The sequence below is a fragment of the Dromiciops gliroides genome, chromosome 1, assembly GCF_019393635.1.
Source record: "Dromiciops gliroides isolate mDroGli1 chromosome 1, mDroGli1.pri, whole genome shotgun sequence".
Classification (NCBI taxonomy): domain Eukaryota; kingdom Metazoa; phylum Chordata; class Mammalia; order Microbiotheria; family Microbiotheriidae; genus Dromiciops; species Dromiciops gliroides.
Window position 1 is genome coordinate 510249109 of NC_057861.1, and position 16251 is coordinate 510265359.

General features: G+C 39.2%; 1 protein-coding gene across 2 annotated transcripts in view; it reads left to right on the top strand.

Annotated features, from left to right (window-relative positions):
* Positions 1-16251, top strand: part of TNFAIP8 (TNF alpha induced protein 8) — a 126882-nt gene that overhangs the window by 76332 nt on the left and 34299 nt on the right. Inside the window, exon 1 of one of the 2 annotated variants that reach the window (XM_043975491.1) lies at positions 2015-2302. The exons of the other annotated variant lie outside the window; for it this stretch is intronic. Within the exon in view, the coding sequence (XP_043831426.1) occupies positions 2272-2302 (31 nt within the window). The 5' untranslated portion in view covers positions 2015-2271. Of the gene's footprint in view, positions 1-2014; positions 2303-16251 lie in introns of those variants that run through there. 2 annotated transcript variants of the gene reach the window in all.

The window sequence follows — 16251 nt, forward strand, 5'->3', positions numbered from 1 at the left end:
AGCTGCCTCTGAAAGGCTTCTAATAGAAGGTAGGATTTTAGCTGGGACTTGAAGGAAGATGGAGAGGCTAAAAGAAGGGAGAGAATTATAAGCATGGGGGACAGCCAGTGAAAATTCCTAGAATGGGGAGATAGTGTGTTATGCAAGGAACAACAAAGAAGCCAGTGCCACTAGATCACGGAACATGTGGGAGAAATAAGGTGTAAGAAGACTAGAAAAGGTAGGAGGGGGCCATGTTATGAAGAGCTTTGAATGCCAAACAGAGGATTTTATATTTAATCCTGAAGATAATAGGGAGCCATTGGAGTTTATTGAAGGGAGGGGGTGACATGGTGAATCTTGATGATATAGTTGATTTAGATGAGTTTGGTTTGGTTTGTGACATAGGAAGGAGAAAAAAGGGGATTGCATCTCTCATAAATTTATGTATGGATAGATTGATCTTGAAATTAAAGTTCAAAAAAATTGAGATCACTTTTCTCCCCTTGCTTTGATGTAGTTTATTGACCATTACTATTTTGTACTATAAGTTAATTTTATTTCCTTTGACTGAAAAGTGGAGGGCCATGGCCTAAAGCCAAAAAATTTCACTAGTCAGAGTGTGGAAATATGGGTTGCATCCCACCTTCTCTTTGATAGCTAGTAGTAGGATTTGTCTCCAACACAATTATACCTATCCTTATTCCTCAATACTTTCCCATTTACTTTCTACATTCCCATTTCCATTACCATTCCCTGAGGTATTCTTGCTCTCAACCCCTCCCCATCTGAGGCAGTCATTGAACTCTTTGAACAGTTATCATCCAACCAAGACCCACAGAGGCAACTATCCAAATGCCACTGTGAAAATTCCCCTCCTGTCCCCACATTCTAGCCCTTACCCTATTGCTCACTTCCCTTCTTAGTTCACCTCATAGAGCATGCAGGTGCCCTCCTGGGTCATCCATCTTTAAGTCCTCACTCTTCCTCATCCCACACATTCGATCAGTTGCCACGTCTTAGAATTTTTACCTCCACAACAGCTCTGGCATCTCTTCCCTTGTTTCTCCTCACAAAGCCAGAACTCCAGTTCAGGCCCTCATCGCCTCCCACCTGGAATGTAGCAATAGCTTCCTAATTGGTCTCCTTGCCCCAAGTGTTTCCCCTCTCCAAAGCATCCTTCTCACAGCAGTCAAAGTACTTTTTCCTAAAGTGCAGGTCTGAGCACGTCACTCCACTATTCGGTGAAGTCCAAGGTCTCTCTGGTGATTTGAAGATCAAATATTATTTCATCTTTAGTCTCATCCTTTTAAAGTTTTTTCCTATAAGTTGTATAATACACACAGACTTATGAAGTTATGTGTGTAAAATTTATAAATTAAAAAATAATATGAATTCAGGAGTGTGTAGTCAAATTTTGGACCACTGTAATTTGAAGGCAGATAACTAATTTGAGAAATAAAACATAAAAGTTATTTTTTCATTGATTTCTCATCATATGCTTTCTGAAACTTATTTTTCAACCCCATCTTTTTATTTTATTTTTCGGGTTTTTTTTGCAGGGCAGTGAGGGTTAAGTGACTTGCCCAGGGTCACACAGCTAGTAAGTGTCAAGTGTCTGAGGTTGGATTTGAACTCAGGTCCTCCTGAATCCAGGGCCAGTGCTTTATCCACTGCGCCACCTAGCTGCCCCCGAAACTTATTTTTAATCAGATTAATAATGACATAGCACTAAGCATTGCTTTTGCTCCTCCTTTTTCTGTTATTTCTTACCTCTCCTCTTTTCTTTTGCTGCTTCTTCTGTCTTCTCTTTTTTTCTTCTGCTCTCTCCTCTCCTCCCACCTCTCTCTTTTCTCCAGTTCTGCCTCATACTTTGCCCCTAGTTCGCCTGCATGCCCACTGAGCATGCTATAACAAGTAAAACTCCACCCTGTGAAAGAACTGAAGACTTCGGGGAAAATCCAGTGACTGAACTCTAACTACTGATATGCAAGTCTCACAGCGCCTCTGTGCAAAGGTGCTACTTCCCCAGCAGTTGCTCGCTAGCATGCAGTTTTGAAGGGGCGGAATCCTGTTCACATAGCTGAGATGTGATTCGTCAAATTTGCAGAACTTTCCCCTTAAAATCTCTACACGACTACCAGTCTTCCACCCCTAGGAGGGTTTTTCTTTTCTTGGTCTCTTTCTTTTCTTTCTTTCTTTTTTTTTTTTTTTTTTGTTGAGACATTGACTTGCAGCTTCTCAGAGTGCATGTCAACTATAATCTAGTCTCTAGCAAGTTACACTGACACCATGAACTCAGAAGCTGATGAATCAAAGGAAGGTATGGGGTTTTGTTTGGGGGGGGGGAGTTGGGGGGGGAGGATAGGGGTGGAGTGGGAGGTATACAGGGGTCAGTGTTGGAAAAGGTGATGGCAGGCTGAGTTTTTTAATAAGCTGTATGTATTTTTCTCTTTCGGAATTGCCCTTTTGCAGCCAGAATAGTAGAGAAGAATATGGATTTTGTGTTCATTTTTCAACATGCAGCCATTTAGTTGAGACGGAGACGGAGAGGAGGAGGGGAGGGGAGAGACCTGGCACAAGCTCTAGAGGAAGGACTGCTTTTTAGATTTCTCTAGAAACCAAATAGCTCAAGTATTTACTCCAAGAACTAGAAACTTGTTTGTGAAATGGCATCAACACAGCAAACAGCTGGATCCCCCCCTGGAAGAAAGCTCTAAGAATGGCAATTTAAAAAGAAGAGACTTTGGAAATTGGAAAGGTTGTGTTTCTTAATGAAAGAGGAAACTATTAGAGACAGAAGTGAAAGATTTTAATTTTAGGCATAAGCATTCATATTCTAACTTCCTCTCCCCTTGTAGGGTATGGGGGGAGGGTTGGGGTAGATGTTATGTTATACACTAAGAGGAGTGTGTCATTTTCCAGTTTTTCCAAAGCAGAGGGTTTCATTTACTCCCAACCTGATTGAGTGACAGGGCTGGAAATGCGCCAACAAAAACACAAGTATACACTAGTGTTAGTTTGGGAGTTTATTTGTGTGTAGAGGGGTGTTTGTGTGCTTTATTTCCTGAAATTTTGTGTACAAAAGACCACTTGTGAGTGGGGGGTAGAGAAAAATCAGAGGGTAAAAAGTTAAATACTCTTCAAGCTTGTGGAACTTTTCTTTTAAAGCACTCCCCAGGGAAACTGGCAGATTTCAAGCAAATCACAGTGGTGTTGGCAATCGACTTTGGCTGGGAAAGGACCAAACAGTCTCCATTTGGGTAGAGGTTAGCCAGAGAGAGAAAGCCTTTAAGAAACTTGATTTTTCTTTTCCCTTTCTATTCCCTTCCCCCACTAAAAGTTAAGTGTTTTATAAAGTCATTACTGTGGACCTGAGTTTACCTTATTATGCCAGTTATGGGGAACAGGCAATAAAAAGAACGCTTGTTGGACAGGAATACAGAGCTGGCTTTGAATCAAAATGTATGGCAATGAGCAGGGATTTGAAAATTTTTGAACCTACTAATGATGGGGGGAATAAATGTTTGGTGTAGTTACTAAAATCATTTGGGGGAGACTGGAATATGAATTGTATTTTTGTCTGTTCCTTGCCAACTGAAATGTAAATAGGAATGAATGCAGGAGAAAAATAGCAAAGATTTAGTACTGGGTAGAACTCCATAAATCAGTACAATCAATCAGTCAATCAACAGACATTTATTACATGTTTAATGTGTGCCCAGACCTGTGCTAGATACTGGGGATCCAAAAGACAAAAACTGAAACAGTCTTTGCCCTCAAGAAGGTTACATAGTCTTAGGGGGAGAGGCATTAAAATACCGGTGGCACTGAAAACACTTAGGGGCTTAATTCTTTTTTTTCTTTTTTGGATTGTGGGGGAGGAGGGAAACAAGTATTATGCATTACTCTAGAAACATTCACTTTCCACCTACCTAGAATAGACAGTGGTTTTGCAAGTTGAGGCTTGAAATGGCCCCTGAGTTACACACAGGAAGCTGCTTAATGCTCTTGTTAAGTGGACCTTCTTAGCTCTGAAAAGTTCTTTTTCATTTTGGCCAGACTTTTGATAATTTACATTCCACAAATTCTCTAGAAATAGTTTAGGTACTTTTTATAAAAATGTCTGAAACTTTAAAAAAACTACTTGGAGGTTCCAGGGTTTTAGACTGATGGAAGTTGAGCAGCACGATATTTTGCAGGGGACTGATCGAATGCTTTTATGAACCAGGTGGAACTATTCTGGCTCTTGCCAGGAAGCTTAAACAGTAGCACGCGCATACGCGTGTGCACGCGCAAAGCGTGTGTGTTCTGGGTCAGAGAATTCACCTTAGCCCTTACATAAGGGCAGTTTTCACTTGCCTCCAAATCTGATTATGAGGAATTTATATTCAGTTATCACCAGTCAAATCTCTGTGTGGAACTATGTCAGCAACCTAGCTATCAAACTTCTCCATACATGCAAGTAACTTGGGCTTTCCCCTCCTTTACATTTAGTGTGAGATCATCACTGTCTAGCCATAGAGTCTGTTTTGCAGGAAAATGCACATGGATCTCTTCTGTCTGATTTCTTGTAATAGGAGATATTTAAAGTCATTATTCCAGTCAGTGAGTGACTAGTGACTTATATGGGGGTTAAATATGAAGGGGGGAGAAAGGCTTTATACTGCATCACAGGCCAACTTATTTGTGTGCATGCATGCATAAAAAGATCTCATGACTTACCTTAGCCTAAAACATTCTTGCCATTGTAATATACACCATTGCCCTTTGTTTCTCTCTTTACCCTTCCCTCTCACTCCAAAAAAAAATAATAATAATATTAAACACTTTGAGTTTGATGATTAAACATGGAATAACAACCTTACATTGTTACTAAATGCTAAATGAGTTTAACATGTCTGGACTTTAAAAAAAAATTAAAAATGGGGAATTCAGTTAGAAACCTACTTTGAAGAAAGGATGAAGGCTATTGAAAGGGACACATCAACACTTTAGTTTCAGAATGTAGCAAGAGTGCAGCTGTTGACTACATTCCTAGTGTACATTTGCTTCTTGTAGAATAAATGCCTTTCCTTATGAAATAATTGGGAGTAGGGGAAAAGTTAACAGCAGCAAAGGCCCCTAAGGCTTTTGCTCTTGTTGAACACTTAAGGCTACATGATAAGAAATCAAAGATAATTGGAAGTATCTTCCTCCTCCACTTAATGCTGTCTTTGGAATTAGACTCCTATTAGCCAGGCTCATTATATAGTTGTAGGTTCCAGAAAGGAAGATAGGTATTCACAAAGTAGGGTGAGTCTCAAAAAGGATATTTATTTACACTGTACTGCAGTCCAACTATACATGCATGTTTCTATGACAAGGGTGTAGCTGATGTGTGCATCCCCTTCATACTTAACTCTCCAATTTATCCTGCATATACCTTGCTTCTTATACATGGTTGTTTCCATTTTGACTCCATTAGACTGTGAACTCCTTGAGAGCAGGGACAGTCTTTTGCCTTTCTTCATATCCTCAGTGCTCAGCATAACGCTTGGCTTCTGGTAGGCACTTAATAAAAACTTATTGATTGCCAACTGGTGTTTGTTCTAATTTTGATTACAAGATTTAGAGCTAAAAGCCTCTAGGCCAGGGGTTCTTAACCTTTTCATTGTGTCACAAACCCCTTTGGCAATCTAGTGAAGTCTATAGTCCCTTTCTAAGAGTAATGTTTTTTAAATGAAATCCATAGGGTTACAAAAGAAATAAATTCTTTTGAAATAGTTATTAAAATATTTTAAAAACAAGATAATGGTCCTCAAGTTAAGAACCCTTTATCTAGAGCAGCCCTTTCATTTTTACAGAGGAAACGATATATCCCTGGAAGGTATGGTGGAAAGAACACTGAATTTTGAGCTAAAGGACCAGAGTTCAAATGCTGACTGTACAATTAGCTATCTTTATGAACTTGGACTAGTCACCAGGCTTCTCTGTAAAATTATAAGAATTAGACTAGGTGATCTATAGATGTCCTTTCTAGCATTAATTTTATAAACCTATGAAATGACTTACCCAAGGTCACACAGAGAAAGGATTTCATACCTCATCCCTCAGATTTCCACTGTAACTTGATTTGCACTATAAGCACACAGCCAACTACAGTATAGATAAGCACATGCATTCTAGTAAGGGAAAAGCACACTCTTCCTTCTGAGGCTGGCTTCAGATTTTCTTTTTCTTGTGAGAAAAAGCCTCATTGAAGAAGTTGAGGTGGGAAAGAATTGGGTAGAAAGAATGCAAAAGCAGTCATTCAGAAAATGGGTAAAGGAAGTGGGCTTGTCTGTATATCTCTGGTTAAAAGTTGCATCTGTTTGGTTTAAACATAGCTGCAAATGTGCCACCTCGCAAGAAGTGTAGCTTAATTGGAGGAGAAGCACTAGGTGGTAAAACACTAGCCTTCACATTTTTCTTCTGGCTTCCTCATCACAAATTAATCAGCAGACATTTATTTAGCCCCTGCTATGTGCTTAGCATAAAAAAACCCATAATCTTCATGTAACTGATCATCTAATTTTGGAGACAAAACAACATACCTGAAACAACAGCAAGTGATATAATAAATTTTGAGTATTCAATTGAATACAGGCTAGCTACAAAGTATATATAATAAGAGTTCAGGAAAAGGGGTAGCTGGGGCTACATAGAGTTGAAAGTCTGAAGGAGGTGTAACTTGAAAGATTTGGACAGGCCAAGGGGAAGGGCAAACTAATGGGGGCACAGCTGTAGTACCACAAAGGCATTCTCCTAGGCAGGGCACTGGGTTTTCCATTATGTAGTCTAGGCACACTTACAATGGATCTCACCATAGCTTATCAGTGAAAAGTCAGAGGCTTCCAACCCTAGTTAATTCTAGAGAACAGAAAAGAGCCTGGCCCATGCAGCCAAAAGATCAGTGATTAGAATAAGATTGCAGTTTCAGAATTTTCTGGGGCTCTCCCATTATACCACACATTTTATAGTATTTAAGATGAGTCATCTAACAGTGGCACAGGCAGGGTTTTTTAGAGTAGATTATTTCAACCCCAAATATGTGATAAACTTAAACTAAAGCTGGGTAGGCTTTGAAAAGGCTGAAGCCTTCCACAGGAAGTGCGAGGGACTGAAGTGACTGTGGGGTATGTGAAGGGCTTGGTTTTATATGGAAGAAGAGTGAAAACACTGGGAGTTAAAGAAGACCTTAGAAATTAATCTATAAGGACAAAATTCATTCAGGTGCCTGTAAATTATAGGAATTAGGATACTTTATAGCATCAGTTATCTCTTAGATTTCAGCATTATTTTTTTTATTCTACTCTTCAAATTTCCCAGTACTGTAATGCTTTCAATTTTGGATTATTCAAATACTGATTATCCAGCCTGACACTGGATAGAGTGACCTCCATGTATGATGTTGCTCAGGCAACTCCCTAGGACTTACCTACTAAGTCATAGACTGGCTAATATCTGCCTCAGAAGAGGGAGATAATCACTGCCTTTGGGAACTCCCTATTAGGTCTCAAGTAGGGAAGGGGGAGGAAGTTGCTTTTGCAGCCCTCCACTCCTTAAGTTGCAGCTTTTGTGGATCAGAGACCTTTGGATTGCCTTAAACCTAACCAGCTTATTAGCTAGTTCATCTGAAGCCTGTACTCTTTCTTTCCCAGTCTTCCCCCTATCCCTCAGATGTTGTGTATTTAGATAGATTACATGCAGCAGATGCTTAAAAAAACAAACAAACAAATAACCCTCAGATTTTAAGTCAATCCGTTATTTGCTTCCATTGACTAGTGCTTTATAGTCTAATATGTAAACAAGGAGTACGCGTAGAAAAAAAATCCATTTTAAAATCCTTTTAGATGGCTTTGCTAGGTGGAGGAGGAAGAAAGATATATTCAGAAATGATGGTGATATAAAAATATCAATAAATACAATTTTAAACCATTTAAACTCTTCATAGGATAATAAAAATCTTTCATAACTTGCTATTCCCCATTACCTATTCAGTTCTCTTTTTGTTAGTCTTTATTTATCAATACTGGAAATTGCATTAAATATGTAGATTCATAGTAGTTTTTACTTAGCAAATTCATGATGCTGAAAGGTCCGAATAGCAATAGAATGGATTGTTAAATCCTCTGCCTAGTGGCTAGTAGAGATCCTGATAAGTGGACCAAAGGTAGACAATTAGAGGAAGAATGACAAGGACCTTGTAAATCTATAAATTGGCTATTTATTATTCCAAGAAAATTTTACCTTTTAAAAGATTTACTATTCTTACTATTAAATAGTTAGCAAAATTTTCAGTCTCTATAGGAAAGGTTATAATCATTGAAAAGTTGTAGAATTCAGGTTACATGTATGCCACTTTTTAGGCAACAATTTTGTTTTTTAAAAAGGATCATGTTATAATTTTTGTAAGCAAAATAACTAAATATATTAAGACTATTAAAGGAATTCTTTTGATACCTTTGATAAAAATCACTCTCAATCTGTTTTATGTTTGAATTTTTGTGTGTAATTTTTTCTTAAAACAAGACAGACTTGTATGATTTTGGCTGTTCAGTTTAACAAGCAGTAAATATTGACCATGTAAAAATATATTATGCTGAAGCATATAAAAAGACACTGATCCTACCTTTAGTCTAATTCAAACGTTGCTTGCCTGCTACGTGAAAGCTGCTGTACTGTGGGCTAAAGTAAAGACAAAAACTGCAAAAAGGAACTCAGAACTTATGGCTTATTGGGAAGATAGAACATATACCCAGATAGGTACATAGAAGGTATGGTGTAGAGAGAGCCAGAGAAAGCACTAAAAATTGGGGTGCTCAGGAAAGGCTTTGTACATGCAGTGACACTTGAGCTTGAAGGAACCTGGGAATTCTAAAAGGCAAAAGTGGGGAGATTTCAGTCCCAGAACTGTGGACACCATGTGTGAAAGTGAAAGTGTGGAGATAAGAGAACAAAAAAGGAGTTCAGGGAACAGCTTGTGGGCCTTTTGGACTCCAATAGAGACTCCATCTAGGAGAATAATGTGAAATTAATGTGTGTGTACATAACGTATCCTAATAGATGACATGGTGAAGAAAAGTATTTCGGCAGGTGCATACAGAATGGATTAGATAAGGGGGGACTAATTAGAAAGCTATAGAAGCAGTTGAAGAAAGAGGTGATGAGTGACTAAACTGCTAGCAGACAAAGATTCAGAAGCAACAAGATTTATCAATTTATCAAGATTTATGGGATATCTGAGTTGAGGGGAAAGTAAAGATTCAGAGATGACTCAGACTATAAACTTGGGTAAATGTGAACATCTAGGTATTACCAACAAAGGAAATTTGGAGACTATAGGTGGGCTCAGGTACCATGATGATGAATTGTTTTGTTGTATGGGACTGAAGTTCAGAAAAAAGATCATAATTGAACCTCTGGGAGCTGAAGAGATCTTCAGTGGAGAGAGAACAGAGGACAGAGCCTTGAGACATACTTAAACTCAGGGGGTGGTAATTCGGCAAAGGAGATTAAGAAGGAGTGGACATACAAATAGGAAAAGCTGGGAGCTGGCAGTTTCATGGAGCTGAGGGAAGAGAAAATATCCAAGAAGGGAGTGGTAAGATGACTGTCAAAAGCTGAAGGGGGTAAAATAGGATGAGGACATAGGACAAAGATCATAGGATTTAGCAGTTGAGGTACTTGGTAACTTTGAAGAGAGCAGTTTCAATTGAGTAATAGTGTTGAAAATCCCATTCCTAGGGGTTAAGTGATAATAGCAGACAATTAATTCTGAATAGAAGAGATAGAAGATGACATCTTGAGGAAAATGGTAGGGACAAGCAAAGGTTTAGGGGTTTTATTTTTGCTTTTTAACATGGAGACCCCTGAGTATCTTTCTAAACAACAAGAAATGAACCAGATTGAAGAAAGAGTAACTCAAGGGGGAGGTCCCCAGGGAAGATAGGTTGGGATCAGATCAAAGGTACAAGTAGCAGTATGGACTTTAGTAAATAAAAAGGCTACCCTCTTTTTCAGATTAGAGCAAAGGAAGAGAGAAAAAGGATGATGAGATATGTAATAGGGCAGAAGTCCAGCAGGGATTTAGCAGTAGGTGAATAGGAGTGGAGAAGGCAAACTGGTGGAGATAACCCAGAGTAAAGATTTTGACAAAGGTGAAATGATCTGAGTCAAATAATTTAAGAGTAGAAGGCAGTATGTAGTTAAATGGATGGAAAAGGAAAAAAAAAAGTGGTAGTAGTATTGTTAGGACAAAAGGTCATGGTGAAGAAGTTTAGGAGAGTGGGTCAGAGGGAAATATAGTAGGATGAGGTTGAAATTAAACGGGAATTTCAGCATTTAGGTAACATACTGATAGGTGGATTACTGAAAATAATATAGGTAAAAATATGGTCATAGAATGTTGACCTGGGAAGCCAAGGTGTTTGATGTAATATCAACATGTGTAGGATGTTTTAATGACTTTTTGGAAAATTGGGTTTTTTTATTTTTTGCCATTTATGAGATTTGATTTTTTTCATATGTAATACAAAATCATTTCCTTTATATTGTATATGATGCTAAATAAAAACAAAAAGAGTTATAAAATATTAAACTCTGTGACTTTTGGTCTACCCTGTACATTTTCAAGAATGAAGCCATGGATTGCGGGGTGGGGGTGGGGGTGCCAGGATAAGAGACAGACTTGTGAACTGGATTGTAGTGGCATGCTTGGTCTTTTTTATACATAAGATATATAGTATTTAATTTATTATCATACATACTTTTTTTCTTTTTCTTTTTTTTTTTTTTTGGTGAGGCAATTGGAGTTAAGTAACTTGCCCAGGGTCACACAGCTAGTAAGTGTTAAGTGTCTGAGGCCGGATTTGAACTCAGGTCCTCCTGACTCCAGGGCCAGTGCTCTATCCACTGTGCCACCTAGCTGCCCCATGAACCGGATATTGAACTCCTTAGAAGGAAGAATAACCTAGAGGAAGAGGAACTTCAAAGGAAGAAAGGTTGCTAAATGATTGAAGCAGGGGGAAGCTCTAAAAGTAGCAATGATGAACAAGTAATATGCCTACTTAACTATAGACTGGAAATTCCAGAGGACACAATGGCTGGGGCGGGAGTCAGGGGTGGCAAAGCAGAATAATAAATTGGGAAGGATAGGGCCGAGGGTGATGAGGATGAATGCACCGGCCCTGGATTCAGAGGGCTGAGTTCAAATCCAGCCTCAGATATTTGACCTTGGGCAAGTCACTTAACCCTCATTGCCCTACCCAATAATAATAATAATAGCAACAACAACAATAATAAAGAACAGAATTGTTTGTTCTCTCGTAAGCACCAAAGTAAAGGATGAACCAGTAAGAACATCAAGTCAGACATCTGGGTAGATCAAATACTGGTGATTGGGACCCATGGGGCCTTACTGAATTCATACTTCACACTGGTTCCTCTGCTCCATCCCAGTATGACAGGATGACTCATTACTCAGATGGTGCATGTGGTACCTGGTATCTAAAGTTCTATCCTTATCCAAGGCCCTTAAATAGCTGAGCACACAGTTGTGAGGAAGGGACTTAGTTATTGTCTGGGCAGTAGGTTCCAGGGCTAAGAGGCACCTAAATCCAGAATTTGGAGTTAAAAGTCCCATCCTCCCAGGTCCAGTGATGGCAAAGGGAGTAAATACTGGGAATAGGAGTTTAGGCATTAGTTGTGGTTTCACCAACCTGGGCTTTCTATGATTATGGAGGCAGAAACATTATTAGTAGTTATAGGTTAGTAGTGGTAGGTGTTTTCTGCCACCAGGAGCTGTATTATAGAAAAAAAAATATGCACAAATAATGGCACTGCAAGGTAGAATGTCAAAAGAGCATAATGGAAGGGAAGTATTTTGAGTATTTTCAACTGGAAAAATCAGGGAAAGCTTCTTGGAGGAAGAATTGAAGCTAGACCTTGAACTGGACCAGGACAGGAAAAATTAAGTCAGGGAGCTGGGTTGGTACAGTGAAAAGAGCACAGAACTGAGTCACAGGACCTGTGTTTGGGTAAGTCATTTGACATCTCTGGGCCTGGCCTGGGTGGGGAAGGAACCGTAGGGTGGAGTGGACTACATGACCTCTGAGTGACCTTCCAGCTTGTAACTTGGCAACTTGATTTCCATAAATTGTTATATTTGACTTTCTCTTATTTCCATAGTAAAACATTTTAACCCTTTCCTTGTTTCAGTTAAAGAGAAAAAATGATTACTCCCTATCCACAGAGGTGTGCAGCTGGGTGGCATAGTGCATAGAGCAACAGGCCTGGATCCAGGAAGATCTGAGTTCAGATCCTGCTTCAGACACTTACTGTGTGATCCTAGGCAAGTCAAACTTCTGGGGCAGCAACTTACTGATTCAGCTGGGGAAGCTATTCTGGCCATCCTGATGTGGGTTGGGGTTTTTTGTTTGTTTGTTTGATTTGTTTTTTTGTTTTTTGTTTCTGCAGGGCAGTGAGGGTTAAGTGACTTGCCCAGGGTCACACAGCTAGTGTCAAGTGTCTGAGGCTGAATTTGAACTCAGGTACTCCTGAATCCAAAGCCAGGGCTTTATCCACTGCACCATCTAGCTGCTCCCCACCCCCCATGTGTTTCTTGACAGAACATTGAAGGAGTGGTAGTGTCAAGGGTTTCTAGGGTGAGAGGTTGCGAGTCCTAGACATGGCTAACCATCAGGTCCAGACAGAGTAGGGAGTCAAGTACTTAAAGAATTGATGGCTTAAGAGAATAGGAAGGAATTGAGGGATAGCAGATTGAAATGTTGGAAAGAAGGTGTCATTGGGGAATGTGAGAGTGATATTAGGTAGGTGGTAAGAGAAGTACTATCTCAGGGGGGCTGATAAAAATTTTCAACTATTCCTAATAAAGTAGTTTGAATATAGAAATGAGGCATAGTAGAAAAAATAATTGGTATTTTAAGCAAATTTAGCTCTGTTTTGAGAGGAATCATCTTCAAATAGGAAGATATCTAAGAAGTGAATTAAGTTTTCATTGCTTATAGAATATTATTTAAGCTAAATTAACTACTGGGGCTGCTATTTAGGAAGGAAAGGTACTCCTCATGAGGGGAGAAGGTAAGGAGAAAAGAGAAAGGTATGATCCATGAATGAGACATGCATCTCTTTTCAGAAGGCATTTGTGCAGTGTCCTCAGAGCAGATAGCCATGCATTTTTATGGACAGAAAAGGCTTGGATATGCATTTGTCCTAAAAAAAGAACCTGATCACTACTTCCTCACATTAAAGTATCACATTCATTACTGAAGAGAGGAAAGATATACTTAGAGTTTAGCTTAAGTGGTCTGCAGGGAAAGACAACAAAGCCCATATTTAATGTCTTATATTCCCAGTGGGCAAATAAATGATGTGGCTGTTATTTGTGTAATTATGATTTTTTGAATGCGTGAATTGCATATCTGTGTATGCTGTTGTTTGTGTATTTAAATAGATTTTGCAGTGATAGACAAGCTTTTGTTTTTGAAAATAATTATGAATGATACTTTCTTTCATGGGGATGGTGAGCAGTATGATTCACTTCTTGCAAATAATACAAACTCTAGGCCCAGGGAAGCCTTTGAACCCATTTGCCAAGATTAAGACCTTTTGAAAATCAACAGAGACTATGAATTCTTGATAGAATAAGATAGAGGAGGATTAGGAGGGAAAAGTGATTTACCAGTTTGACATGCCTGTAGCCTGGCCACATTTTAAAAATGTGGTTCCATGACTCCTGTTCTTGAGGTGGTTATGTTGACCAACTTTTGACCAAAGCAGCAACCAGGAACACTTCCTAGCAACCTTCTCCACTCTTCCTTTATCTTGGCTACTGCCATCCTCAGTAAATATTTCTTGTGTGTCTAATTAGCATAGAGGACTGTGATAGGTCTTTGCCCTTAAGGAATTTAACTGAGTTGGAGTGACTATGTATTTGTAAAACAGCACTGAGTCCTTTGCTTTATGAAGCAGATGACAGGTAGAAACGGAAAGTGCTATATAAATTCAGAGAAGAATGGTTGCTAATCAGCAGACATTTACTATAGTATTCCAACATGTTGATATACCAAAGTTTGTTCATTTGTTCCCCAATTTATGGGCCCTCCCTCAGATTCTCATTCTTTGCCACCTCAAAAGGAGCTATAAATATTTTTGTACATTATTAGAGTTTGTTTTGCTTAGGACTCATCACTCCTTTAATCTAACCTTCCTCTAATTTAGTCTCCCCTTTCTCTCCTGTTTTCCTGTTGTTAAATGTTAAATGGGTCTTTGTAGCCAACTCTGAGTATTTGTGTTCCTTCTTTTGACCAGTTTAGATGAGAGTAAGGTTCAAATAGAAAAGGGAAACAGATACATGAGATCCTAGGGAGGTAGAATTAATAAAATCTGAAAACCGATTGGGTATGGTATGGTGGGGGAGGTGAGAGAATAGCACATGGAGAGGGAAATACTAGTAAGAAATGACTCCAAGATTACAAACCTAGGTGGCTGAGAGGATCGTGGTACCCCCAACAAATACTGGGGTTTGGAAAAGGATGGGTTTGCAGAAGAAGATAATGAGTTTTCCTTAGTATGTATTTGAATATGAGACACCTCAGCAGTGATATCTAACAGGAAGCTGGCGATCTGTGGCTGGAGTTCAGGATTGAGTTATGGCCAGATAAATAGATTTGGAGTCATCTGCATAGAGATGCTACTTGAAACAATGGGAAATTATGAGATCAGTGAGTGTAGAAAGAAGAGGTCCCAGGATAGAAGCCCAACAAAGATCCAGTAAAGTTTACTGAGAAGAAACAACCATACAGATAGGAGAGTAGTGTCATGGAAGGCAGGGGTGGAGAGAGTGTTCAGGAGAGAAGTATTCACCAGTATTTAAAACTGCAGAGAAATTAAAGAATTGAGGAATAAGGAAAAAGCCATCGGGTTTTGCAGTTAAGAGATCATTGGTGTAAACAGTTGTTCCAAAGACTGGACATTGAAAAAGAGGAGAAACATACATATATGTTTATATGATGATAGCATGATGGCTAAAGAATCTAGGAGGGTCCAGTGAAAGTTTTTTTGAGGGTAAAGTAGAACTAAGCATATCTGTATATTGGCTATGAGGAAATCTACTGACAGGCTCCTTCAGGGCAAGTGTGTATAACATCTATGTATACATGCATGTATGCACACATATACACACATGCACGTATGTGTGCATGCACACACAAGCATGTTTTCCTTGGGAAGTCTATCCTGTCTCTGTTTTGTGAATGGTTATGTCACTCCTGAGAATTGGGTCTTTTAGAAGTAATAGTAGTTGACATTTATATAGTGTTTTAAGGTTTGCAAAACACTTTTCATTATCTCACATTATCTTATTGGGGCCTTACACCAATCTAGTGAGGTAGGGTATAGAGCATGTGGTGTTATCCCTATTTTATAGGTGAGGAAACTGATGCTTGAAGACATTAAGTGACTTGCCCAATGTCACACTGCTAATTTTGAGAAAGGATGTGAGCCCAGTTCTTCCTGACTCCAAATCCAAAATTGTATTCACAGTGCCATACTGCTGCTCTTAGCCCGTTCTTCCAGCTTGGAAATGATTATAATTCGTTTTGGTACAGTATGTGTACCAAATGCCATTCTTTTCTCCCCCTTCCCTTTCTCCCTCAAATTTTTTTCATTCGTGATAAACTGATAATATTGTCTATATCTTAGGAAGCCGGTGCTTTTGTCTTGGGAAACTCTAAATTTGGCCTCTAGTTTATAACCTTAGTTTCATCGTCTGATGGGACCCTAGAGACTTGATGAAGTAACACGTCACTCTTCCTCATTTCACAGATGAGGAAACTGAAGTCCAGTTTGGTGGGAAAGCACTGGTTGGACCTAAGAATTGAACTTCAATTTCTGTCTCTGCCGTGTCCTACCTTTATACCTGTGTTTGTTTATCTTAATTGCTTATTTTATTGAATTCACCTCCTGAGACGTCTGTGTCCTCATCTATAAAATGGAGAATTCATTACCCCTTTTTTTTTTTTAAGTGAGGCAGTTGGGGTTAAGTGACTTGCCCAGGGTCACACAGCTAGTAAGTGTTAAGTGTCTGAGGCCAGATTTGAACTCAGGTACTCCTGACTCCAGGGCCGGTGCTCTATCCACTGTGCCACCTAGCCGCCCCTCATTACCTCTTAAAGGCCCTTAGAGCTTGCGGTTCTAAAGGTATGATTCTTCAGCTTGCTTGCCTAAGGT